General features: G+C 46.6%; 1 protein-coding gene across 5 annotated transcripts in view; it reads right to left on the bottom strand.

The window, feature by feature from the left end:
• AGAP1 (ArfGAP with GTPase domain, ankyrin repeat and PH domain 1) overlaps window positions 1–25,760 on the bottom strand; it is a 506,008-nt gene that overhangs the window by 34,818 nt on the left and 445,430 nt on the right. For all 5 annotated transcript variants that reach the window (XM_059393776.1, XM_059393772.1, XM_059393773.1 and 2 more), the window contains one exon: window positions 22,829–23,051. In XM_059393776.1, the coding sequence (XP_059249759.1) occupies window positions 22,829–23,051 (223 nt within the window). The remainder of the gene's footprint in view (window positions 1–22,828; window positions 23,052–25,760) is intronic.

Below are 25,760 nucleotides of genomic sequence, written 5' to 3'. Positions count from 1 at the left end.
ACTTCATGGCTGCGCAGCTCAAATCCAAGTATCACACGATCCCCCCCCCAAGTTTCACGCTCCCCCAGCTTTACCATTCCTAGCATCGAGCACAGCCAGGGATGCCAGGGCCCCACAGGCAGGGGAGACAGCTATCTGAGGTGCTACCTAGACAGCTGATAGCATGATACCCTGCTCACACCCAGAAACTGGACATTTAGAGAAGGACCTGAGCTTAGGATGCCCGTCCCAAGTTCCTGCTTGGCTCTTTCCCCGCACCTTTTAAAATAACCACTTAGAGTTGACCACGAGCAAAGTTAGCGACGTCAGCCCCGCTTTTTTAACAGCTTTCATAACAGGTGCATGCTACCCTGCTGTCTATCTCCCGCTGCCTTGTGACCTGGGTCAGAAAACGGCCCTTCCACTGGCTTACCGCCACTGCCTCCCTCCCCCATTCCTAGGCTCTATAAGTAACAATACATCCTAGGCTCTACTTCCTTTGTTGGGGTACACTGGAACTGTACCTTCAATCAAAATGACCTAAGGTTTTCATTTCCCCAAAATGGAAGCTGGGATGCTGAGGGAACCACCTACCGATTCTGTGTGAGGGTCTCATGCCTCCTTACTCAGCAAGCCATAATCTGCACATTCCTAATTTAGTACGCCAGCTACGGGCCTTTGGACAGAGCAGGCAAGTGCACCTTTGGGTAGTAACAATCTCACACCGTCTGAGAAGCATGGTCATCTACATGATGCCCATGCTAATAATGTAACCCCAGTCCTTCTAATAAGTCTTCAGTCTTTTATAAGAAAGTCAAAATTAGCAATCTGGGGTACATTCTAATCTATAAGATGTTTTTAATTTAACATAGTGTGACTACCCCTCTGTGTGACTATATTTTTAGTGGCATCATTTTTAAAGACTTCAAAATGCTTCATGGTATATACTCTGTACTATAATCATATATGCATTTTATATAATTGATACCTTATTTGTATACAAAATAAATAATGTAATCACCTATTTGGAATCCTGCTTTATTTAAAATTTTTAACTTTGCAACAATGATGCAATGAATACCTTTGCAATGAAATCTTTTCTTAGAGCCTCATCATTTAGAATAAATGCTAGAAGTACTGCTAGGTAAAAAAGCATGTGGTTTTGAAGGCTGTTTATACATATTGCTAAGTTCCTTCCAGGAAGATTTTGGTAATTTTGCCAATTTTTACTGCCACCAGTGTGTGTGTGGGGGGCGGGGGGGGGGGTGGCAGGGATGGACATGGGCACATTTCCAGGAAACGCTGGATAACATTAAGCATTATTATTTAAAAAAAAAAAAGTAATTATCTTTTTTACATGTTAAGTTGTCACACATGGATTTGAAGCTAATTATTTGATTTCAGTGAGAGCCACCCATCTTAAAGGACCGCATGCAACCTGCCCTTCCCTTTGCTGGCCCAGCCAGCCTTAGACCAGTGACTATGATCTGGGACATCCATGCCCTGGGGGTGGTCCCTGCTTCTCTGGCTTCTGTGACCACACCGGAACATCTCTCGCAGTTCCCGAGTCTCGTCTCAAAAGTTCGGAACACGCAGGCTGCAAAGGATGAGGAGGACGTCTCTCTCTAACGTCTCTCTAAGGGACAAGGCTGCCTCCCCAGAACCAGAGAGGAAATGTCATTTTATTCTCTTCTTCAGATATGTGGCCACTTGTAGTCTTAGCCACAGAACTGAGCACACGGTAACATTATGTCATAATAATCAAACTGTCTTTTCAGAAATATTCTTCTTGTCTATCTCAAAGGGGTTGGGTCAGGACTGGGTATTATAATAGTTGCAGATGTAATGTGTTTATGATTCATTCAGGATGCTGCAGTAAACAGGAAGTGTGTATTACTATCATCTTTAAATAAGCTCGTTGAACCAGATCCCAACATATCTGAACTCCTAGAAATTTTTTCCCCTTTCCTAACAAGAGCTAATAGGTGACAATTACCTAGAATTCTGACCTTTATTTAGAAGTTTCGGTATTACATATATTTCTCCTTACTTCTCAAAATCTTCCCTTGGGGCAGGTATTGTAATTATCCCTACTTTGCAGACAGGGTGACTGAGACACAAACAGCCCAGGATACACAACAAGTCAGTATAAACTAAGAGTCTGACCTGAGTCTGTCCTTGAACCTCGGCACCAGAACCAGGTCCATTTACAGTGCACCTGACATACACTTAGCTCTTAGGTCATAGTGATTCAAAATTCATAAAATGGGAAAAACAATGGTTGATGAGAAACTATATTCTAGATACTTCTTTGAAAAAATAAAGGAGTGCAAAAAAAATATACCAGTGATAGAACCATAACACTTTTCAATACTTTTGAGGGACAGAAGTCAGTCAGAAAAACAGTACATACCATATAATACTATTTATGTAAATTTCTAGAAGAGGCAAAACTAATGTGTCCTGACAGAGATCAAACCCATGACTGCCTAATATAGAGATTAGCTGGAAGGAGAATGAGTGAACTTCCTGGGATGACAGAGGGATACCAACAGGAGTGTGAGTTACACAGGTGTGTGTGCTTGTTAAAACTGGTGAGACTGCATTTATGCTCAGCAGAGATACTGGCCTGTCTTCTCCCTGTGGTGTCTTTATCTGGTTTGGGGATCAGGGTGATATTGGCCTCATGAAATGAATTCGGAAGTTTCCTTCCTCTTTTATTTTTTGGAATAGTTTGAGAAGAACAGGTACTGACTTGTCTTTAAATGTCTGCCCGAATTTGCCTGTGAAGCCGTCTGGTCCTGGACTTTTGTTTGTTGGGGGTTTTTGATTACTGCTTCAATCTCCTTGCTGGTTATGGGTCTGTTCAAATTTTTTACTTCTCCCTGCTTCAGTTTTGGTAGTTTATGTGTCTAGGAATTTATCCATTTCTTCTAGGTTGTTCCAATTTGTTGGTAACATAATAGGTTTAGAGAGAATATACCTCAACATCATGAAGATCATATATGAAAAACCCACAGTGAACATCATAATCAAAGGGGAGAAACGGAGAGCTTTTCCCTCTAAGGTCAGAAACAAGACAAACATGTTCACGTTCACCACTTCTATTCAACAGTACTGGAGGTCCCAGTCACAGCAATCAGATAACAAGAAATAAAAGGCATTCAAATTGGTAAAGAAAGTGTAAAGCTGTATTTGCCGATGACAGGATATTAGATATATAGAAAGCCATAAGGACTCCATCAAAAAACTGCTAGAACTGGTGAATTCAGTAAAGCTGCAGAATAGAAAATCAATATGCAGACATCTGTTGCATTCCTATCCACTAATAACAAAGCTGCAGAAAGTGAAATTAAGAAAACAATCCCATCTATAATTGCATCAAACCAAAAATATCTAGGAATCAGCTTAATCAGAGAGGTGAAAGATCCACACTCTGAAAACTATAAAACACTGATGAAATAAATTCAAGATGATGTAAAGAAATGGAAAGACATTCCATGCTCATTGGTTGGAAGAACAAGTATCGTTAAAATGTCTATACTACCCAAAGCGATCTATAGATTTAATGCAATCCCTATCAAAAAACTAACAGCATTTTTCACAGAACTAGAGCAAACAATCCTAAAACTTTCATGGAACCACAAAAGATCCCAAATAGCCAAAGCAATCTTGAAAAAGAAAAACAAAGCTAAAGGCATCAAGATTCTGGACTTCAAGCAGTATTATAAAGCTGTAGAGATCAAGACAGTATGGTACTGGTAAAAACAGACACAGATCAATGGAACAGAACAGAAAGCCCAGAAATAAACTCACAATTACATGGTTAATTATCTTTGACAAAGCAGGGAAGAATATCCAAGGGAAAAATGTCTCTTCAACAAATGGTTTGGGAAAACTGGACAGCTACATGCAGAAGATGAAACTGGACCATTTCCTTACACCATATACAAAAATAAACTCAAAATGGATTAGATCTAAAGGTGAGACCTGAAACCATAAAAATCTTAGAGGAGAGCATAGGCAGAAATGTCTCTGACATTGGCTATAGCAACATTTTTCTAGATATGTTTCCTGAGGCAAGGGACACAAAAGCAAAAACAAACTATTGTGATTTCATCAAAATAAAAAGCTTCTGCACAGCAAAGGAAACAATCAACCCAACTAAAAGGCAACCTACTGAATGTCTGTATTCAGTAGTTTGTTTTGCAGGAGGAAATGTTTGCAAATACCTTAACAGATTAAGGGGTTAATATCCAAAATATATAAAGAACTTACACAACACAATAAAACCAAATAGCCTAATTAAGAATAAACAGACAGTTCTCCAAAGAAGTCATCCAGATGACCAACAGACACATGAGAAGATGCTCATTCATCATCAGAGAAATGCAAATCACAGCCACGATGAGCTATCACCTTACACTTGTCAGCATGGTTAAAATCCTCAACACAAAAAACACGTGTTGGCAAAGACGTGTGTAGAAAAAAGAACTCTTTCTTGTGCACTGCTGGTGGGAATGCAAATGGGTGCAGACTCAGTGGAAAAGGACCCTCCAGGTCCTCAAAATGTTAGAATTAGAGCTACCCTATGATCCAGTAATGGCATTATTGGGTGTTTACTGCAAAAATACGAAAACACTAATTCAAAGGAATGCGTGCACCCCCCTGTTTACTACAGTATTATTTACAATAGCCAAGGTATGAAGGCAGACCAAGTGTCCACTGATAGACGAATGGGGATAAAAAAGATGTGGTAGGTGTACACACACACACACACACCCACACACACCCAGGAATAGTATTCAGCCATGAAAAAGAATAAAATTTTGCCATTTGCTAGAACAGGGATGGAGCTAAAATATATTATGCTAAGTAAAATGAATTAGTCAGAGAAAGACATATATCAGATGATTTCACTCATGTGGAATTTAAGAAACAGAAGCACATAGTAAAAAAAGAGAGAGAGAGAGAGAGAGGGTGTCAGATCAAGAAACAGACTCAACTCTAGAGAACACACTGATGGGGACCAGAGTGGAGGGGGGAAACAGGTGATGGTGATGAAGGAGGACACCTGTCCTGATGAGCACCGGGTGATGTATGGAGCGGCCGAATCACTCTATCGCACACCTGAAACTTATCTAGCACTGTATGGAATTTAAAGTAATTTTACAAATGAAAAAAACCCAGTGGGACTGATTACATACCCAAGATGTGTCCAATGCACTGTGTGTAAGGTTTACCTCAAAATAAATTTTTAAAAATTACCTCTCACTGCCTTACTAAATAAATAATCTAACAATTCCAGGAGTTCATAATTCACCTCAACAACTGCCAAAGGAGTCTTCTTGGGGAGTCTCTGGTTTCTATTCGGGACTTTTAGAATAAGGCACTCATAATTCTGGCCTTTGCATGCTCGCATCAGCCCACACGTCAAAGCTTCTTGCAGTCCCTACTTTAGTGAATGGATCTGCACTGTGGTCGGCCTCCATGAGCTTGGGAGGGTAGTTATACGATGGTGATGAAGAAGGCAGAGAGAACCCCCTGCCCCAGGGGAGAATGCGACCCCAAGACCTCAAGTCCTTCCTTGGATCAAGGAAACAACCAAGGAGAGTGGGGTTTTTCAAGACACACAGCCAAGCCATGCCCCTCCACCCCTACCCGAGGCGCCGAACAGTGACATGGAAGTTGCTGGACACAAACCCACCACAGGTCAGCCATTCCACAGAATCTCAGCAGAAGACACACGGGGAAAAGCCCCAGGAACTTAAAGTTCGTATTTAAGGGCAAAAAGGAGTAATGCCACTGATGAGTTCGAGGGACAGTTTCAGGGCTTTGGAGGGCTAGTCCCACTGCTGGGACGGGAGCCCCAGGGCTCTCGATAAACAGGCACCCCAGCTGCTCATGGCAGGGCTCTCAAACTCAACCCGAGGCAACTGTCAAAGATCCCCGTTCTAGAAGGATTAGTGAGACGAACCGTTCCAGCAACAATTGGACCCACTGCCTGCCCTGGGGAACAGGACTTCACTGTCAATATGGACGTTAAAAGGGCTCCTTTTCTACTCATTCTGCAGCCCCTGCGGGCCTCCCTTCGCTAACTACCCAGCGGCCCACGGGCTGGCCAGACACCGTTCCCATTCTTGAGAGCCCGCCTGCGCGTGAGCAACATGTCAGCAAAGGTTTCCAGGCTGTCGGCGAACAGAACATTTAGGGTAGTTTCCTTTGATGGCTGCTTAACAGTCAGATGAAAACCAGCCGCTAGGGGAGTGCACTTCAGAAATAAAGCTCAGCCAGTGGATGGCAGGGTAACAAGCAGGCGCAACAATAGGGTGGCCGGCGCCGGAGGCAGTGAGCTGAGGCTCCTAACTCAAATCCCACGCGTGCGCTCCCTGTGCCCAGATGAGCGATTCAGCCTCACCCAGTTCGACGATTTCCAAACTACACGTGCAGACATCAGGACAGAGCCTTTCCAACACCGCCAAACCCAGGAGCTTTTCTGGAAGCCTGTGATTAAGTCGGAATGTCTGCGTCTGTCTCACCCACACGTTACCTGCCTGGATGGGGGTAGACTGCCTGATGGTGGGTCTGCAAAGGGCGCCACTGAGGCACAGCAAAGCGCTGCAGGCTTTACCTGTGGGCCTCTGGATGAGGGCTGGTGCTCGGGCTGGAGCCGCTTCTGCTCCCTGTGTTGAGTGAGCTCCCTGGCCACCCCGAGGGACACATGGGGGTCGCCGCTCGGCTGGCTCTCAGGCCCTCCTCATGGAGACCCGCTCAGTGGGTTTTAGGTGAGGGTAAGTGTCTGAAGGGATGCTGGGAGTTTTAGGAACAGGTGTAATTAGCATTCTCAGATGAGGGCAGGCAGGCCCAGGACTGGGGTCCAGCTGTCCCGTTCTGTAGCTGTACGCATACCCCTTCACCCACATGAGCTTCCCCTGGGCTTGGGGAGAGCCAGGAAAAGCAGCCCAGCAGCCCTCCACCAGCAGCTGCCTCTCAGGGCTCTGCACGGGCCAGGCTCACAGCAGCATGGAAGATGGGTCAGGGCCTCTGTGGTCCCCTGGCATCTTCCTGCCCCGGGAAGCCGCGACGAAGTTCCCAGCTCACAGATGCCAAGCCTGAGCTTTTCACAAAGCTACATACTGCTCCCGTCCTCTTTCAAGCTGCTGATGAAAGCTTCGACAACAGAGGAGAAAAGCCATTATGCTTGTTAACTTGGTATTATCTTTAAAATAAGATTCAGAAAGCACCTTTCCTGAACAAGAGACACTGAGAGACTGCCCTGTTGGGAATTGATGCTCCTCAAAGCACAGCAACAATACCGTCTGGGCCCTGGGAGTTGACGTGTCGCCTTCCAGAAGCTTCTCCTGGGAGCTGACATATCGCCTTCCAGAAGCTTCTCCTGGGAGCTGACATATCGCCTTCCAGAAATTTCTCCTGGCATCCAGAAGGGCCTCCCGGCTTTCCCTTAACTCCAACCCCCCAGGAGGCTTTTTCACTTAAGGATCTGCTGCCCAAAAGACAGTCATGCACGCCGGGGTGCACATCAGAGCAAAATCACTATTTCCAATAAGCATCACAAAATACTTCTCTTTTCTTCTCTTTGCTCCTACAAAGTGCTCAACGGACCGGTACCCCCTGCCCTAAAGCAGACATGGCATCCAAGCAACAGGCAGGCTGAAAGCTTCCTAAAGCCGACCTGTGGTTCTTCACCCTGAGGAAGGTGGGTACGACCCACCATGCTTGGGGGTGGGGATCAAAACCCAGTGTACTGAGAAGTCGACTTTTGAGAGAATCCGGCTGTGTCTCAGTGTTTGCTACGCCTGAAAAATGAAATACAAATTTCAGATACTGTGTTTCTGGGCCTGCATTCTCCATGGCTCTCAGATGGCATTATGGTCACCAAGCCCGGAAAAGCTGTGCCATACGGCAGTGTAGGCATGGGAAGTGACGAGCCCCCTGGCCCGAGCTGCCTGCTCCATACGGGTGGGGTGAGAGGCACAGGCAGTGATACGCTGCCTCTGATGTCCCACGTCCTGCAGACCCTGCCAGCTGCTGCGCCACATCTCACTGCTGTCCAGCATTATATGCAACAGCCTTCAGTTGCCGGCTCAGGATCCCAGCAGCAAAGCACTGAGGTGTAGAGCACAGGCTGTAGGTTCCCCGGGCCTGGACTCCATGTCACCAAGTACCTGCTGTGTGACCTTCATATCCTCAGCCGTACCATGGGGACAGAGCCTGCCCACCTTCCAAGAGCTGTTAGAGACCTCAGCAGGGGCCCCCAAAGTGTGCAGGCTGTGGGTGGTCTGCACATGTGGCCTTTGTAGCATCAGTGGATCTCCCTATTCCTGGAGGCTGCAGGTTGTGTAGGGAATGCCTGGATTGTCCACCTACTTGGGCAAGTTCTCCTGGCGGCCCCAGGCCTTAGGGACCTTTTCGGCTTATTTCTGGCCTTGATGTCTTCAGTGTGCTGGACATGAGAGGGTGGTGTCAGAGGCCAAGGGGGAATCAAGCCCATCCTTGAAGTCACCTTGCTTTGGGTCACAGGATATTCCATTGGGAAGACCTCACATGAGCCCAGTGACCATGGAAGAAGCAGTGGCCTTCATGAATCACCACACATCCGTGGCCATTGCCAAACATGTGGGCTGACAGGGAGCACTTTAGATCTTCTTCCAACTGTAGAACATCATATGACTTCACAGAACATTCTGGCCCTTCCTGACTTATGTCTTTTCTGCTCAGCTCTTGGTGCCTTGCCATCGTGGAAATAGTTTTCTCAGTGTAACCACAATTACATTTCAATCCCTTACTGCTCCCTTCCTAGTGCCAGAGATGTGTATCCCCTTAGCAATGATGTCACCTGGAAAGGGTGCTCTGCTTTGTCCCAACTGAGTCTAAGAAGAAGCACCCTCACTTTGTATGGGCGCAGCCGTCGCCTTTACCACGATGGCTGGTGACGTCATCCTCAGATGCTGCCTCACGATATGGCCCAGCCACTGGCTTTTGTCGCACTTTGGAAAACAGGGTCAATCCCAGGAGCTTTTCTTCAGAAAAGCTCACACATGCTTTGCAAGATGAAACATGATTGTTAAAGAATAGTCTTGGACAGGAACGTAACAAAGGAATGAGAACTTTGAAATCAAGAGTAATTTTATGGAGCTATATGGTTACTTATGACAGAAAATGACATAATATCCCACCTTTCTTCCTGACGCAAAGTTTACTCCTGATTATGCATTTAGGCAACTGTACTGTTTATCTGTACTCACACTGCAGTACCCTTCAGTCTTGCGTTATGGTAGCCCCATGGGGTGTGCAGTTCCCACTAGATTAGAGCCCCTGGACGGGGCCTTGATCCCAGTCCCAGAAACACTGCTTCATCCGCAAGTCTCAAGATACCCTATACCTTACACCTCTCTAAGCTGTCTCCTAGCTTTTAAATGAGTTTGCATTCTACACAGCTCTAAGTTGCTGGGGCACATGACTCTGCTTTGTCACCTTCTCCAAGTACTGGCGTTCACACTATTTTGCATATATCTTCCATCAGACAGATACTCCCTGGGGCCAGTGGTCAGCCATTTACTTCCTTTTTAGTGATCATGTGTCAGCCCTAACTTTAGTTTTTTGGGGAAGAAAACCCACAGGTTCTCAAATATTTATTGAGCATCTACTGTGGTTCCTTTGGAACTTTATGGAGTATACAATTATCCTCGTTTCGTCTAATGCATTTACAAAGGTACAGTTTGGCATTCTAGAATGAAAACGTGTTTCTCTTTCTGAGTTCATCCACTGCCCACACCAAGAAGGAACCTCCTGCGAGAGGTCCTGGCTCCCCAGAGGCCTCTGCTGGAGTCTGGAAGCGTGTAGGCAGCCCGTGAATGGAGGGCTGGTTCTGTTCGTCAGAGCAGCACGGGTTTATTTCATGGTTTGCTCTACCGTGTACTTCCGTCAGGGCGCTACAGTCCCTCTGGGCAAAGCGACTTCTCCTTCCTGGGCACAGGCATCCCAGGCCTCCAGTCCCATAACCTACCCCACGGTCTATTCCAAAGGTCTCCCAGCTGAAAACCACTGGAGTGGTGGGAAGGCATGGCTCAAGACTGTGGTCATTTGTTGACAGAATTCCACACTTGTAAGTCATGTACCCAACTTTTCTTAGGGGCCCCAAATGGGAAGTCCATGAGCTAACTCTGCTCCAAGTCTGGGTTAGATTACATGCAAGACATTTTGCCTGCCTGGGGGTCCTCTTCTCTGATTCCAGATCAGTATCTTCCAAGCTCATTGAGATCATGAGGATCCATGTGAAAACACACAAGGTGGCACTTGGGGGTCGTCAAGGATAAAGTCATGAGTAAGTAATCATGATTATGTATTTGCCACCCAGGGTCATTTGTATTAAATCATGCACATTAGAGATGCTTTCCGTATGAGTCGGTCCCTAAGACTGAGTGCTGTGTACTCCAGTAATGTTCGTCTTCTGGATCTCAGGTCGATGAAAGTGTGTATAAGTTACAAATGAACATTTAGTTATTGGAGGCTTTACTAGCACCCCCCCTGCTGTTCCTACTCTCTGGGACCACAGCCAGTTTCTTGGGGAAATCAGGGCTCTGCAGCGGGGGAGGCTCGCTCTGTCTGCTGGTTTTGGAGGGTGTGGCCCAGAGATCCTGCTCTGAAGCCACAAGAGGACGGCCACGGCTGGGCCAAGGCCATGCTGGGCAGGCTGTGCCACTACTCTGCCCTCTTCCTGTGCAACTTTTACCTTTACTATCATGATATCGATCCATCAGGGGCTTGTGACTTGTTACCTTGTTTGTTCTGCTTGTCAGTTAATGGCCTTGGCAATTGTCCCATGGCCCAGGAAAGGACACTCTGAAGGACGTCGGTTTGTTGTGTGGATTCTGTGCCACAATGGCGGGCTGTGCCTGGGGCCTCGCTCAGGTTCCCTGAAGGCCCTGGTAGGGATGATCACCAATTCAGACTCGATCAGCATGACCTTCTTCCTGGTCTCATCCTTGTCTGGTCTATCCTTCCAAGTACAGGAAGCTCTGGCTAGAGTGGAACCACCGGTCAAAGCATCACACTGGAAAAACTCCTCCACTGTCTCCCCATGCCGGACGAGGGCCAGAAGGGCTGGCCAGGCCAACCTTTCCCCACCACACATGTCTCTGCACCTTTGTCCAGAATGTTCTCTTTTTGCAGAATGTCTTGCCTCATCTTTCTCCTTGGAATTTCCTCCTTTTTATTTTAATTGACATAATTTATATGCCATAAAATCCACCCTTTAAATGTGTACAATTCAGTGGTGTTTAGGATATTTACAAAGTTGTACAGCCATTCCCACCATGGAAATCCAGGTCTTTTTCAGTATCCCCAAAAGAAAGCCAGTCCCTAGGCCTCACTGCCCTGCCTCACCCAGCTCCCAGCAGGCACTCGTCTACTTTGTCTCTGTGGATTTGCCTATTCTGGACATTCTGTATAAACAGAATTGTACAACGTGTGGCCTCTTGTGTCTGGCTCCTTCCACTCAGCATTTTGTTCTCAAGGTTCACACAAATTGCAGCATACGTGATACTTTATTCCTTTTTATGTCTGAATAACATTCCATTGTATGGACAGACCCTATTTTATGTATCGATTCATCAGCTGATGGGTGTTTTGCTTTCACTTTTTGGCTATTAAGAATAGTGCTTCTGTGAACACGTAAGTGTAAATTTTTGTACGGGCATGTGTTTTCATTTCTCTTAAGTATATACCTAGGAGGAAAATTGCTTGGTCACATGGTAACTCTATGTTTCACTTTTTGAGAAACTGCCAGGCTGTTTTCCAAGGCGCTCTGTGACTTACTATTCCTACCAACAGTGTAGGAACGTTCTAGTTTCTCCACATCCTTGCCAACACCCACCACTGTCCATCTTCTGGATTACAGCCATGCTAGTGGTGTAAAGTAGTCTCTCAATATGGGCTTTATTTCCATTTCCCTAGTACGTAATGATGCTTGGCATCTTTTTGTGTGTTTGCATCTTGCTTAGAAAAAATGTCTTTTCACAGTCTCTGCACATTTAAAACCTGGGTTATTTGTCTTCTTATTGTTGAGCTGTGAACGTCGTTTATATGATCTGGATACTAGATTATTAAATGTACTGTTTTTATATATTATCGCCCATTCTGTGTGGTCTTTTTTTTTATAGTTTTGTTTTTAAAGATTTTGTCAGAGAGAGAAAGAGTGCATGCATGCACAAGCAGGGGGAGTGGCAGACAGAGGGATAAGCAGGTTCCTTGCTCAGCAGGACTTAATTCCAAGGGCCCTGGGATCATGACCTGAGCCAAAGGCAGATGCTTAACCAACTGAGCCACCCAGGTGTCCCTTGTGTGTTGCCTTTGCACTTGCTTGGTATTGTCCTTTGAAGCAATGAGATTTTTAATTTCCATGAAGTCCAATCTGTTTTTCCTTACGTTGCTTGTGCTCTAGATGTTGTATCTAGGAAGCCATTGCCAAATTTAAGGTTGCAAAGATTTATCCACGTTTTCTTCTAAAAGTATTATAATAAAGTTCTAGTCTTTATACTTAGATCTTTAATTCCTTTGGAGCTAACTTATATATGGCATATAAAGAGAGGGGTCCAACTTCATTCTTTTGCATCTGGATACCTGTTGAAAAGAGTGTTCCCCCCATACCCACTGAATTGTTTTGTCATCATTGTTGAAAATCAACTGATCAAGGATGTATGGGGTATTACATAACTCTTAACTCTGTTCTGTTGATCTCTAAGTCTATTCTTATGCCAATATTACACAGCCTTAGATTATTATACTCTTATAGTTAGTTTTATGTGTGGGTCCTCCAACTTTGTTATTCTTTTTCAAGATTGTTTTGCCTGTCTTGGGGGGGGGGTCTCTTACATTTCCATATATGCTAGAAGCTCAGCTTGTCCATTTCTGCAAAACAAGAAAAAAAGCAGCTGAGATTGTGAAAGACCAACTTTGTGTTCAATATGTGTCAATTTAAGAAGTACTGACATCTTTACAGTATTAAGTCTTCTAGTCCATGAACATGGGATGTCCTGTCAATTATTTAGGTCTTCTTCAATCTCTTCCAATGATGTTTTGTGGTTGTCAGTACACAGGTTAATGTATTTCTAAGCATATTATTTTTGATGGTATACTAAATGGAATTTTGTTCTTAAATTTTATTTTGGATTGTTCACTGCAAGTATATAGAAATACAATTGAGTTTTGTACCTGATTCTGTACCCTTCAATTTTGCTGAACTCATTTATTAGCTCTAATAATTAATTGTGGATTCTGGCAGACTTCTGATATACAGATCATGTCATCTGCCAAGAGATAGTTTAACTTCTGATTTGGATAATTTTCGTTTCTTTTTCTGGCCTAATTCCTTGGCTTGAACCTCCAGTACAATGTTGAACAGAAGTGATGACAGCAGACATCCTTGCTTTTTGTTCCTGATCTTAGAGAGAGAGCCTTTGGTATGTTACCATTCAGCAGGTGTTAGCTGTGGGCTTTTCTAAGATGGAGGCTGAGTATCCTTTTAATCCCAGTTTGCTGAGTGTTTGTATCATGAAAGGGTGCTGAATTTTGTCAGATTTATTTTCTGCATTTCCTGAGATGTTTGTGTACTTTGTGTCCTTTATTCTATTAATGTAGTGTTTTATATGGACTGATTTTGGGGTGTTGAACCAACCTTGCATTTATGGGGACAATGACATTTGATCATAGCGTATAATCCTCTTGTACTGGGGCAAGACAAAGAGATGTCCTCTGTGGATGGCAGCACCTGCTGGGTTGGCATCCTGGATATGTCAGGCCAGACAGCTGTCTGGGAAACAAAGAGGACAGACACCTGCATCTCAAGAAATGAGGAATGAAGTCCAGGGACTTAGGCTGAGATAGGGAGTGGACTTCAGGAAGGGCTGTGAACCTTTGTCTATGCTGTATGGTGTGAACCAGGGCTTCTCAAATTCTAATAAGCGTAAGAATCACACAGAAGGTTAAAGCATATTGCTGGGCCCCGCTCTAGAAATGCCAACCAGGTAGATGTGGGGTAGGGCCAAAAACATATACCTCTAGGTGATGCTGATGCTGTAGTAAAACCACTTAACAAGTATAAAGGGAAATAAACAAAACCCCACATCATCCACATCAGTAGACCCTTGCCAGCACCTGAGATGGCACAGACCACTTGTCTGCCTCTCTCACTGTTAGCCTGCAGGACCTAGGTATTCAGCTGATTCTGTCTTCCAGATAAAAAGGAGCCCAGGACAGGTGCCTGAATGGCTCAGTCAGTTGACAGTCTGAATCCTGATTTTGGCTCAGGTCATGATCTCAGGGTCCTCAGATTGAGCATCATGTTGGGGTACATGCTCAGTGGGGCATCTGCTTGAGATCTCCCTCTTACCCTCTCCATCTGCCTGTACCCCCCCCCAAATAAATAAATCTTAAAAAAAAAAAAAAAAAGAACCCAGGAAACTTCATAAATATTGTTTCAACATTAAATCTACACTATCAATTGGGTGGAAATAATGGGTAGTTTCCTATTAAAAAAGAGAACATACCCTGTTTTTTGTTTTAAATAAAAAATTTCAGAAAATGGTGGTCATGGAACCCAAACTAGAAATCTTCTAGCCTGCCTGTGCATTTCATCATGCAGATAATAAATGTGATTGTAAGGCTTTCTGGAAATGGAAGCTGAATGTTTTCAACACACAATGCTGTGTCAGGGTCATGGACAGAGGGAGCCTCAGGCAGAAGGATGTAGTTACATGAAATGTCGGGGCTCGATCCACACATCTGTGGTGGTTGATCCAGATACGTAAAGCTTTCAAGATTAGCACCAACTGCAGAAAATGAAGACTTTAGAATCATGACTGAATGACTTAAAAGATCAGGTTTGCCCCATGAATGCAAACGGAAATGAATGATGCTTTATCATACTTCAGTAACTATGAGTGAGGCCACTGGATTTCACAAGTGTAGAGATATGGTGGCTATGTGATCTTATATATTATCTCTTTACACTGGTAATATATATACACAGAGACGCCATGCTAATGAGAGTGTGAGCTGGGGCCTTGGGGAGGAGAGGAAAGGGACACTGCATCTCTAAATGCCACAGGATTTAGCCACATGGATTTAGCTACTGGATTTAGCCACAAGAGGCTGAGTGGCCAAGAACAGGAGCAGTAGAAGGACCAAGACTAGGTTCCAGGGGTCTGATCCTGAATTCACGTGATCCAGCCCACAGTACTGTGTGGGATCCCAGAGAAATGACACAAGGACCTTAGGTCCTCACTCCTCTTGCTTGGAAAATGGGGATCACCCTGTGTCACAGGACAGCTCCGTGCTAAGGAAAAGCTCACAGCACCAAGCAGAAAGTTCCCCAGAAAAGAGATAGTTTCTGGTGCAAAAGACTCAAAACAACACCGGAAGAAAACACACTTTGGAAAATGTTCTACCATCATAGGAATAAAAACAGAGGCAGCTGTTGTAGAAAGAATTCATGGGCCCATTGTTTGGAATGTCTTCCATGATAGGTACTTCAAGCCCCAAGAGGTTAATCTTAGCGTGATGTTCCCTTATATACACTCACAACGAGCCAGAGGCCCAGGCATGCCCAGGACCCCCAGAGGCTGCCAGCGCTGGCCACTGGCTTGCATTTACATCTACCGGTGGCAATAAAAATTCTTAGAAATAAAAAAAACTCCTTAATTGTCTCCATTGCTCCATTTCAGAGAGTAAACGAGAGGGATTTTCAACTCAAGACAGCTCCCCGGTAGCCACACTGGCTCCCAGGACACATTCAGTCTCCTGCAGGATCAAACAAACCCTGGGGTTTGTGGGCAGCAGGCGGCCACAATACACCAGAGCACTACATTGTCCATCTGGTTCAAAGGCAAATGGAAGGTACAGTTCTGTTGTAAAAAGCAGATCCTATTTTACTGAACCGTAAGGAGAGAATCTTCTTAAATCCGCTTTCTTACAATTGGAGCGAGTCTGTTAACGAGCGCTTAATCGGAGACCACTACAGCTGAGCATAAATTCCCGCCAAGCTCCCTGACCGCGGTTTACCAGATGAACCACCGAATCTGTTGTCGACTGTAATCTACTGGCATTATTTCTGAGCCAGTGTTAATATACTTCTCATTTGTACATTTTTCTAATTGGCTTCATATTTATAGTGGACTATTTCTGATCTGGGAAGAGCCCCGGTAAACCAAGCATATTTCACCATGTACTGGGGAGGACCAGCCGGTCATGGGGGGGCGCTCAGTGAGTTATGGTTCCTGCAGTCTGGTTCCAAGCCAGCCTGCGAGGAGACGTCGCTGAAATATCTGAAGTAGAATCTGAGGTCCCCAAGCAGCTGTTGGGTCTGCAGGGCCGCAGCCGTGTAAACTTTATCGTCAGTAAACGTCAGTCCTGCACACAGACGGCGTGCCTGTAAGCCCACAGCTCTGCCTCTGTCCCCATGCGCTCGGGAGTCGGTCCCCACCTGGACGGGGGGGGTGGCCGCTGTGCCGGCTAGGGCCGGAGCACGCCCGCTGACAGGCACACCATGATGACAGAAATTCACTCTGAGTTGCAATTAGTGGCACTGTCATTTTCGGGGGCTCCTGCCAATTAATTAAGCCTGTCAAACAGAAAAACCACAGCGCTCACATGATAATTTATATTGGAAGAGACCAGCGGCTTCCTCCACACACAGGATTCTCCCTCAGAGCGCTGAAATAAACGACAGAAAATAAAAAAAATAAAACAACAATAAAGCGTGTGTATGTGTGCGCGCGTGCGTGTATGTGTGTGTGTGTGGGTGCTCTGCATGGGGAAGAACAAAGTTAAGCTGTCCTTGTTGTAATTGTTAACTCTGATCGCCAGAGTAGGAGACAGGCTGATTAAAACTCCAAGCGAGCCCCCAGCTCCTGAACCCTCTGCGTCCGTCCGGGATGATAGAATCAGAGGAGTTTATTCATACCATTAAGCCCCAGAGAACTTAATTGAAAGAAGAGCACAGCCCGGACCTTGACAAGCGGGAGGTCACAGTAATTGCTGCCGGACATATTTAACATTAAGATAATCAGGCCATTAATTACCCTTTGGATCATTAAATCAGCCAGTTGCAAAATGAAATTTCTGCCTCTATTACTCACTTGAGAGACCACAGGGGTGGCCTTTAATTTATCAGTGAGCTTGAGATACAAAGGCTGGGGCTGGGGGAGGGCACGCAGGGAGGGGGCTGCGCGGTGGCGGTGGCGGCGGGGGCAGGGCATCAATCCGCCATGCTTGGTGATCGTGGCAAATTAACTAGGTAAGATAACCTCCGCTTCCAAAGGCAGAAGCTGGGGGTATGTAAATAGATGAGGGCAGACAGGGAGATCAGAGTCTGCACACCACTTAGCAGGATAATAAAGGAAATCATCCTTGATTATCAGTGCTAATTTGGACACTGCCGGTAGCTTGTTATGCGTGTTCTGAGTAGCATTTAATTAATTCAATTGCTTGTTAATGAGGGAAGTGACATGTGGGGAGCAGATGCCACCCAACTGCAGATGGGCTCTGGTCATCAGTGCAAAGTCCTTCCCCCTCCCCCCCCCCCCCGATTCCTCCCCCTGCCCATTTTTTTTTTTTTTTTTTAAAGAAAGAAAATAGGAAAAGGTGTCAAGCATAGAGGAACACTCAAAAGAGACAAAACACTGACCTCAGCGGGCCAAGAACTGTTGAAAAATAATAAGATGAGATAATCCTGGGGCTGTGTGGGTACTCATGTTCCCTGAGGCCACATTTGGAACAGTGCATCTTTATGCCAGAAATTTGAGCCCGAGATTACTATATTGTGATCTTATGATCAAACCTAACGAGACAAAGACGTGGCCAAGTGGTACTGCTTTTAATATCTCAGAGTTAACGGTAGGGATCCAATTATTTTCAGTTTGGATACATTTCCCCTTTATCAATATCTCCATGTGCATAAATAAGATGAAAGTGGCGATCCCAAATCAAAAAGGACCGGAACTCGTGTCACTGGGCAGACTTGCTCCATCTGGAAGTGCGCGGCCAGTCTCTCCCACGCAGATTTCTGACGTCCGGCCCCAAATCTTCCTCCCGAAGGTGGCATCTTTTTATAGGTTAAAGACAAGAGGGGAGTTTGGATGTGCAGGTGACAATGACAGAAAGAAAAAGAATGCTCAAAGAGGCAGAAGAGTGTATCCTAAATCAGCAACTCGGCTCCCTTCCAAGTGGGATCAGAAGGAAGGGGGATTTCGGTGGGGTTTAGAGCTCCTCCCAAGGGCTCTTTGACAGAATGGAAAACACACGTCCACGTTCCTTTGATTTCTGAGACCAAATCAGCTGGCTCCCAGACCACTGTGTAAATAGGCTACCTGCCCTGAAACGCCAGCCGCGAGGGATCCCTGCAGACCCTATGGACCCGATGCTTATACATGGAGACCTAAAGGTGGGAGAGGGGAAGACGAAGTAGGTGGCTGAGTATGGTCTGGCTTCTGCCAAGAGGAACACGGACCAGAGGGCTCCGCTCGGTCCTGGAAGGAAATTAGGGTCACCACAGGCAATCCTAAAAGATTCCGAAGTGAAACAGCGACAGGAATGGAGAACAATGCATCACAGTGACACAGAGAGTAGCCCTCCAAACACCCTCACGGGGCCGAGGAGGGAAAGAGGTCTGAGGTTTGCCCAGACGACTTCATGGTGTGCTGCAAACACGCAGCCCCGATTTCATGCACGAACAAGCGAGCAACCCCCGGCCCTGAGGCAGCAGGAGCACCTGGCATGTAGGTTCCACGCGGCCTCATTCCCGTGTCCCCCCATCCGCTCGCTCATTTGTTCATTCGCTCAAGAAACATGCTCTTCACAGTTTGGCTGTTGCTGCCTCCGAGTGCACTACTCCTTGATGTGAAAGGGGCCACAGCGAGCTCCGGGACTTGGCCCGACGGTTCCACGTGTCCTAATGTGGGAGCCAGGGCCCTGCCTGGTTGCTCCAGGCCCCACGTCCAAGTGCAGACAACACATTGCACGGAGCGACCCACACACTCGCGTGCTACGTGTCATGAAGCCCCTGCACACTCATGTGCTATGTATCATGAAGCTCTTGGCCCCCCCACCCCCCACACACAGCCCACTGCCCCTGCGTTAGCCCCTAGGACCTAGCAAATCCTGTCCGCTGTCACCACGGCTCTCCTGCTTCAGTATCCCCATTTAAAATCAATATTTTAAGTGTGTGCTTAAATGGCATCAATAGCAATTAGAGAGGGGGATTCTGATTCCACCCCAGCTGTAGTTAACTGTTGTACCATCGATATCCTCTACCGGGCTCCTTTCTCTGAATTAAACCTCCATCACTGATGGGGGATGAAGGGCATCCTCTCCCCTCCTGCGACAATAAATTTAATATCGAATGCACTGGAAAAAAATGGCAGTTGTTGCAGAATCCATCCAAAAAGATTTTTTTTTCTTCCTGGGAGTAATTAAAAGATGCTTTTCTTGACTAATGATTCCCCGGTTTAGGAATGGGAAGTCAATACTGCTTCACTGCCGTCAGCTTCGATTGATCATGACGCTGCTCAAGTTTGAACGGCAGTTCTCAGGGCAGCTGAGAATCACTGGAACCAATTATGAGCCGTCCGAAGCTGCCCTAATCAGGGGTGCAGGGACAACAAGCAGAAGGCCAGCCAGTTGGTCAAAGCCGCCTGTTTTCCTAACTCACCCGCGGGCCTGGGGGACACCAATGAGAGGTGGTTTCAGGGGACTGGATATTTCTTTGGAGGAAGATTGCTGTGTTGAACCTCTCCATGGTCATGTGTGTGTGTTTGGGGGAGGAACGGCACATTTCTAATTATATTCCACTGTCAGAATGAATCTCCTGCACAAGATGGAATGGACCGAGCTTCTTAGGAAAACAGCTGGGCCCTTTTCCAAAGAATTAGCCTGGATATATTGCACTTGGCCCTTCCTTGGATAGAAATAAAAATTTATTAAAATATTTCTTTTTAGTATTGCCTTAGGGCCACATTAAAAGACCCCTCTAGCTGTTTGTACTAACAATCCTAGACTCTGCAGAGAGACCAGAGGGAATGGTTGGGAGGGGGACGTCTGTCCCTGTCTCAGAGAGGCAGGATCCAGGCTGCCTGTCCATTCTCACGTTGCAGACTGAATTCCACATGAAAATTCTAGCCCAAACTTTGGAGTTCTTCATTTCTGTTCGAGGAGACTGCATGAGGTAGTGAAGATGGTGGGTGTCTGAATTATTGCTGTGCTATTACGCTGAGTTGTTTCTTTATATTTTTGACAGAGCATTTATGGCTTTCACAGGATCCACCAGGACCACAGCCTTCCAACGGGCCTCCCTGCCTCATCTCATCCCTTCCAGCAATGCCGCTGGCTGCCTCCAGTCCTCTTGGGAACAGGTGGATCACACGTGAACACACAAACCCCAGAGTCACTGTTATAATACACCCCTGGCTCAAAGGCTCAGCCAGGCCTTTCCTCTCTTTTGGCCTTACCAGCCCCTACCCCTCCTCATTTACCTGAAGGTCCCACCCCATGGCTGGTGACTGCCCAGTTTCTACACTCTCCTGTGGGCCGGACTTGGCCTGGGCCACGCCCACACCTGCACACCACACTACCCTGGCCTAGACATCACCCTACATTTTCAAGTCCAGCTCAGACATTGTTTGGCCAGTGACACCTCCCTGGAGCACAGTGGTTGTAAGAACTTCCCATGCGCGAATTCTCCAGAGTCCCGGCACCCTCAGCTGTGGCCCTGAGAACATTCATCAACATTCATCAGTCGCCGTGGGGCAATAATCACCACGTATCACTTCTTTTCTATGAGAAAGTGCTCAGTGACTATTTGCTGAATATTAATTTAAAAACGAAACTGCCAGACAGAATAACTAAAGGCACAAGGAAACATTCAGTTCTCAAAGAGGTTCATGTTCTTTGGAACTGCCGTGTAACCCAGCATCACTGTCACCACAGACTTTGTGGGGGGTGGTGGTGGGGTGGGGTGGGGGAGCACTGTCACTTGAGACAGCCCCTTAGGACAGTAAATGGGACCCACGGAGAGCTGGGACTTTGCTGCAATCACCCCATTTGTGGGAAAGGAAGCCCCTGATAATGATGGAGAGAAGAGAACATACACTCAAGAGCTCAGATCAAATACACAGGTTAGAGGAGTCAAGTGCCTGCATGTGCAAAACCCTCACTTAGGAATGAAGATGAGATTCTTATAAAATATTTACCAGTTAAAAATATCAACCTGTCTTGGTTGCCTAAACACTCTAAATGGTGGCTAATTATGACAGATGGAAAAACAAACTTTTGCCCAATTCTGGAAACTAAAAATAATAATACTCTTCTTTTACACATAAAACAGGAAGATGCAGGAGTAATTGTTTTTCCTAACAATTTCAAAGTTCTCTGCACTCCTACATGAAACTCGATCCAATTTCTAATCTTATTTCATTGTTAGGCCTACATGTCCTCCAAGGAAACTACATCTATGAAAAAACAGATATTAATGTGCAAATTCGTCTTTTAAGAATGCTCCTCACTGATGGTTAATTCCTACGTTCTTGATCAAGATCAAGAGTTTAAAGGAGCCTATCGTTCCTTCAGTTTGCAGGAAAGCTGCCTACATGGGTACTGCGTGGTCGAGCTTGCCCAGCAAATGGAGGCGATGCCAGGCTGGCTCTGGGCGCTCCTGCTCCCCTCGCCCCTGCCCCACAGGACACTGTACGAGAAGAATAGGTTCGTAACACACCAACTTCATTCTCTAAAGTGAACCGAAGGTGGCACCACAAATTCATTTTTCAGCATTCATGAAAAAAAATCCACCGACTCCTCGCACAGGATCATGGCTTAGTGGACGAAACCGACTTCTTAGGCATCACATGGGGCCCGACCGCAGATGGCTGTGTGGACTCTCATGCTGTCTCATCACCAGCAAAACAAGCCAGAGGAATTTAAAAAGTGCTAATGACCTTCTCTCCCTTCACCTCTCCACACACACACACACACACACACACACACACACACAGGAGAAGTAAAAGCGTAAAGTGAGTACTGCCCACCCCCCAGAGAAAGTGGGGGATGCGACCATGAGCGCCTCCTCCTGGGGGCAGCTGCAGGGACCTGATGGCCCACTCTGCCTCTGTGAAGCAGGCTTTCTTGGAAGACATGCCATTTTATCACCTCTTAGGTACATTAAATATGTATGTGTACTCAAAAACGGTTTATAATAGCTGTAAATGAAAAATGAGAAAATAAATGGGCTCAAAATAAATGCGTTTTTTACACTGGGTAACAATTAACGTTAATGAGGAGTCACCATACGTTACGCCATACTTGGCTGATTAACTGTGTTGGAAATATATTTTAGAAAATAAAATATATTGTGTTACTGTAAAATGGCTTGCTATGGGTCTGTGGGGGTGAGAAGGGAAACCAACTGAGGAGATGCTTATCAAAGACAGAAGAATCACAAAATTAAAGAATCAAAAATTCATAATTAGTGTTCACAGCACAGCTTACTCCTATTAGAAATGTATTAATTAAAGTGATATATTCATAAGGTTGGAAGCTTAATATATTTCTAAGAGGGGGAGAGGAATCCCCAAGGTCTAAAAACAAACATAAAAAATTAAGGAGTCTGAATTATCCATGCCTGCTGAAAACCAATTTTAAAAACAGACGTTTCCGTGGCCCGGCCCCTCAGCATTCCTACAGGTCACCAGGGTGGCTGTGGGGGGGCTGTCATGAAGGTCACTTCCCCAGGCTGAACTGCCAGCAGAAGGACCCAGAGCCACACAGCTGCCCATGTCCCTACCTTGTGGAGTCCATTGAGGGCTTCGTCCGCCCCTGGCTGCTCTCTTCCCAGACGCTGTTGGCCAGCTCATTCCCAATGGATGACATCACCTTAATAAGCTCGATGGGCCAGTCATCGAGGTCCAGAGACCGGACTCGAGAAAGGTGGGTGCCCAAGTTCCGGTGGATCCCTGAGCACTCGATGCACATGAGGGCTCCCAAGTTCAAACTGGCCCAGTTCGGATCTGTGGGAAGAGGACCGTCAGACCATCATTACTCATCCCAACTGCCCTCAGCATCTCAGGAACAAAAAGGCCTGTTTCCGGACTTCACATCCGGTGTGAAGGGATGTTCACATCCCTCCCTAGAATCATGGAGCCCATGCCAGTCCTCCATGCTGATTCAGGCATTTTGAAAGGTTTGACATGTTGGGGATGCCTTTAAAAAAACCTGGCTTCAGCCAAAGTGTAGGATTTCCCACATGACGAACAGGTGCAGGCACTGGGTTGGACACAGAGATGTATGTTCTAACACCTCCAGAGCAACCCCCTCGAGAGCACCAATGCACATGGGAAAGAACTGTATGTGACCTGGCATCCACGGGGGACAGCTGCTCACAGAGGGAGAGTGAGGGAATGCTCAAGAGGACTTCCAAAGCTACAGTGTCCTTCGTAACCAGCCATTCCTGCAACTCTAGGCACATCGGAGTTTTCATTAGCCATATGATGGACATGTTTGCAACTTTCAAAGACAAAGGCAGGCATGCTACCATGAAGACATGGTTTTCAGTGATCTTACGTAAGGTCAACCATTGGAAGAATCTATCAAGGCTGGTAAGATGGCGGACAGGGTCCGCTGGTTAGGTCATGACCCAGCTTGATCAACCCTGACCTGCAGAATGAATGGTGATGCTTTAGGCTGTGATAACACACCAACAAGAACAAATAAGTTTAGAGAACACCACCGGATTCCTTGAGATGGATCATTCCCTGTGTGAAAGTGGCTGGCAGCTCTGAAGATGTTGGACTCAAGCCCAAGGTTGGCTTCGTGCTGGAATCTGCAGCTGATTGTGAAGACAGGGCTCACCAGGACAGTCAATGGCTTGAACTACCAACAGATGCAAGGAAGGCTTAAATCATCCAGGGACAATCAAGATTTACTCCAGGTACATCTGAGTCAACAAAAAACCAGGAATGGCCTTGTGCTACTTCATCAGAAATCAGCCAGCCATTTATATCTAATACAAACTCTGGGAGGTGGGGATGGATACCATGGGGGGATACAGGAGAAGAGAGGTCTGTGCCTTAGAGATGTTCTGGCTGGGAAAAGGAGACATATGTCCCAAATAATAATAATAAAATAAACGGAATAAGGAAATGCAGACTACATGCTGAAGAGTAGAATTGGAGGAATAAATGCACAAGCGGCATAGAAGGAAGAGGTTGACCGTAGCAGGTGCCGGAGGGTAGGCTACATGGTGGAGGGCTGGCCTGGGCCCTATAGGGTGGTGAGAGAAGAGGGTGGGGTGGTGAACAGTTTGCGGAACACCCCCGCTGTGCCCCTTCATAGTCCAACTCCTGCACTGGCCACCTCTGAGTCTATACCTCTCAATCCCAGCCTGGCCCCCCACCCCCAACTTCCCCTTGGAGCCGGGCAGCCAATGTCATCAGGGTGGGCAAGATCAGGACGGTGTTCAGTCATCATTTTACTTGACCTCTGGAAACTTCTTATAACACTGCCTTTAGATGGCTTTTTGGTCAATGCCATCTCTGGATTTTTCCAGCACCTGTCTGGCTCCCCAACTTGATTTCCTTCCCAATTCTTCCTCCTGAACCTGTCCCTTATTTCAGGGGGCTCTGCAGGCTCATCTCTTGATTTTACATGCTCTTCCAAGCAAACTCTACCTAACCTGTGGATCCCAGTACGATCCAACTGCTAACAACTATCCACAGACACCGCCCACCTCAGGAGTGAACATGGATATGCTTCTCTCTCAAATAGAACCTGTAATGCTCACCACACATTTGCACTTGGAAATCTTGCAAGTACCTCCCCGTCGACATTTTGCCCTTGAACATTGTCTCCTCCAAGGGACAGCTCCATCCCAGCCAATGGCACAGATTCATCCAGTTATTCAAGCTGGAATTCTGGGAATTGAGCCTGATCCTTCCATCACCCCCTAGCCTATCACCAAGTCCTTCAGTCTTGATGTTCATCTCCTCCTTGTCTCCACCACTCCTGCCCTGGTGCATGCCACCATCACCACCAGGACGCAGCGGCCTCCCATCTGGGGTCTTGCCTTCCAATGCCCCACAGCCTGTGTTCTATATGGTGGCCTGTGGCCTCCTCGGTACATCTGACCATATCCTGCCCCTTCTCAACTGGCCTTCTGGATCCGACCTTTGGATCCGACCCACAATCCTGACCAGCAGGTTCAGAAGTGAGCCTGTCTTTGTGTGTGTGTCTCTCAGGAGCCCTTTAGTTCACTGACTCCCACACACTGCGCCCTCTGCGTGGCCACCATCTCTTCCTGCTGGCCTCAGCACACAGCTCGCTTCCTCATGGGAGTCTTCCAGCTGCTCCTGGGAGACCTTCACACACATGTGCCTCATGCTGCAAAACCCACCCTGTGTCAGGCAGAGCTGGGGGCACCAAACTCTTCGCGTTCATGACTCTGCAGAGCCCGCCTCAGGGAGCCACTTTCAGGCAAAGGAAAGAATGGCCCAACTAGAGCAAAGGCCCCCTCCCCAGGGCTGGCGGGAGGTGGGGCCCACACATTAGGATGCCACGAGGCCCAGGTGCCCACCCCCACCCATCATGGTGCACAGTGGGTGAAAGCTCTACATGCTGTCCCCGCTGCCCCCGTGCCACTCACTTGGACTGTGGAAAGATCCCCACAGTAGGTGCCAAGCTCCACCGACCTCCGCAACCATTCTGAGTTACCCCATGGGCAT

The sequence above is a fragment of the Mustela nigripes genome, chromosome 3, assembly GCF_022355385.1.
Source record: "Mustela nigripes isolate SB6536 chromosome 3, MUSNIG.SB6536, whole genome shotgun sequence".
Lineage (NCBI taxonomy): Eukaryota > Metazoa > Chordata > Mammalia > Carnivora > Mustelidae > Mustela > Mustela nigripes.
The sequence above is the reverse complement of the archived record's forward strand: the minus strand, read 5'-3'. Positions and strand labels throughout refer to the sequence as shown.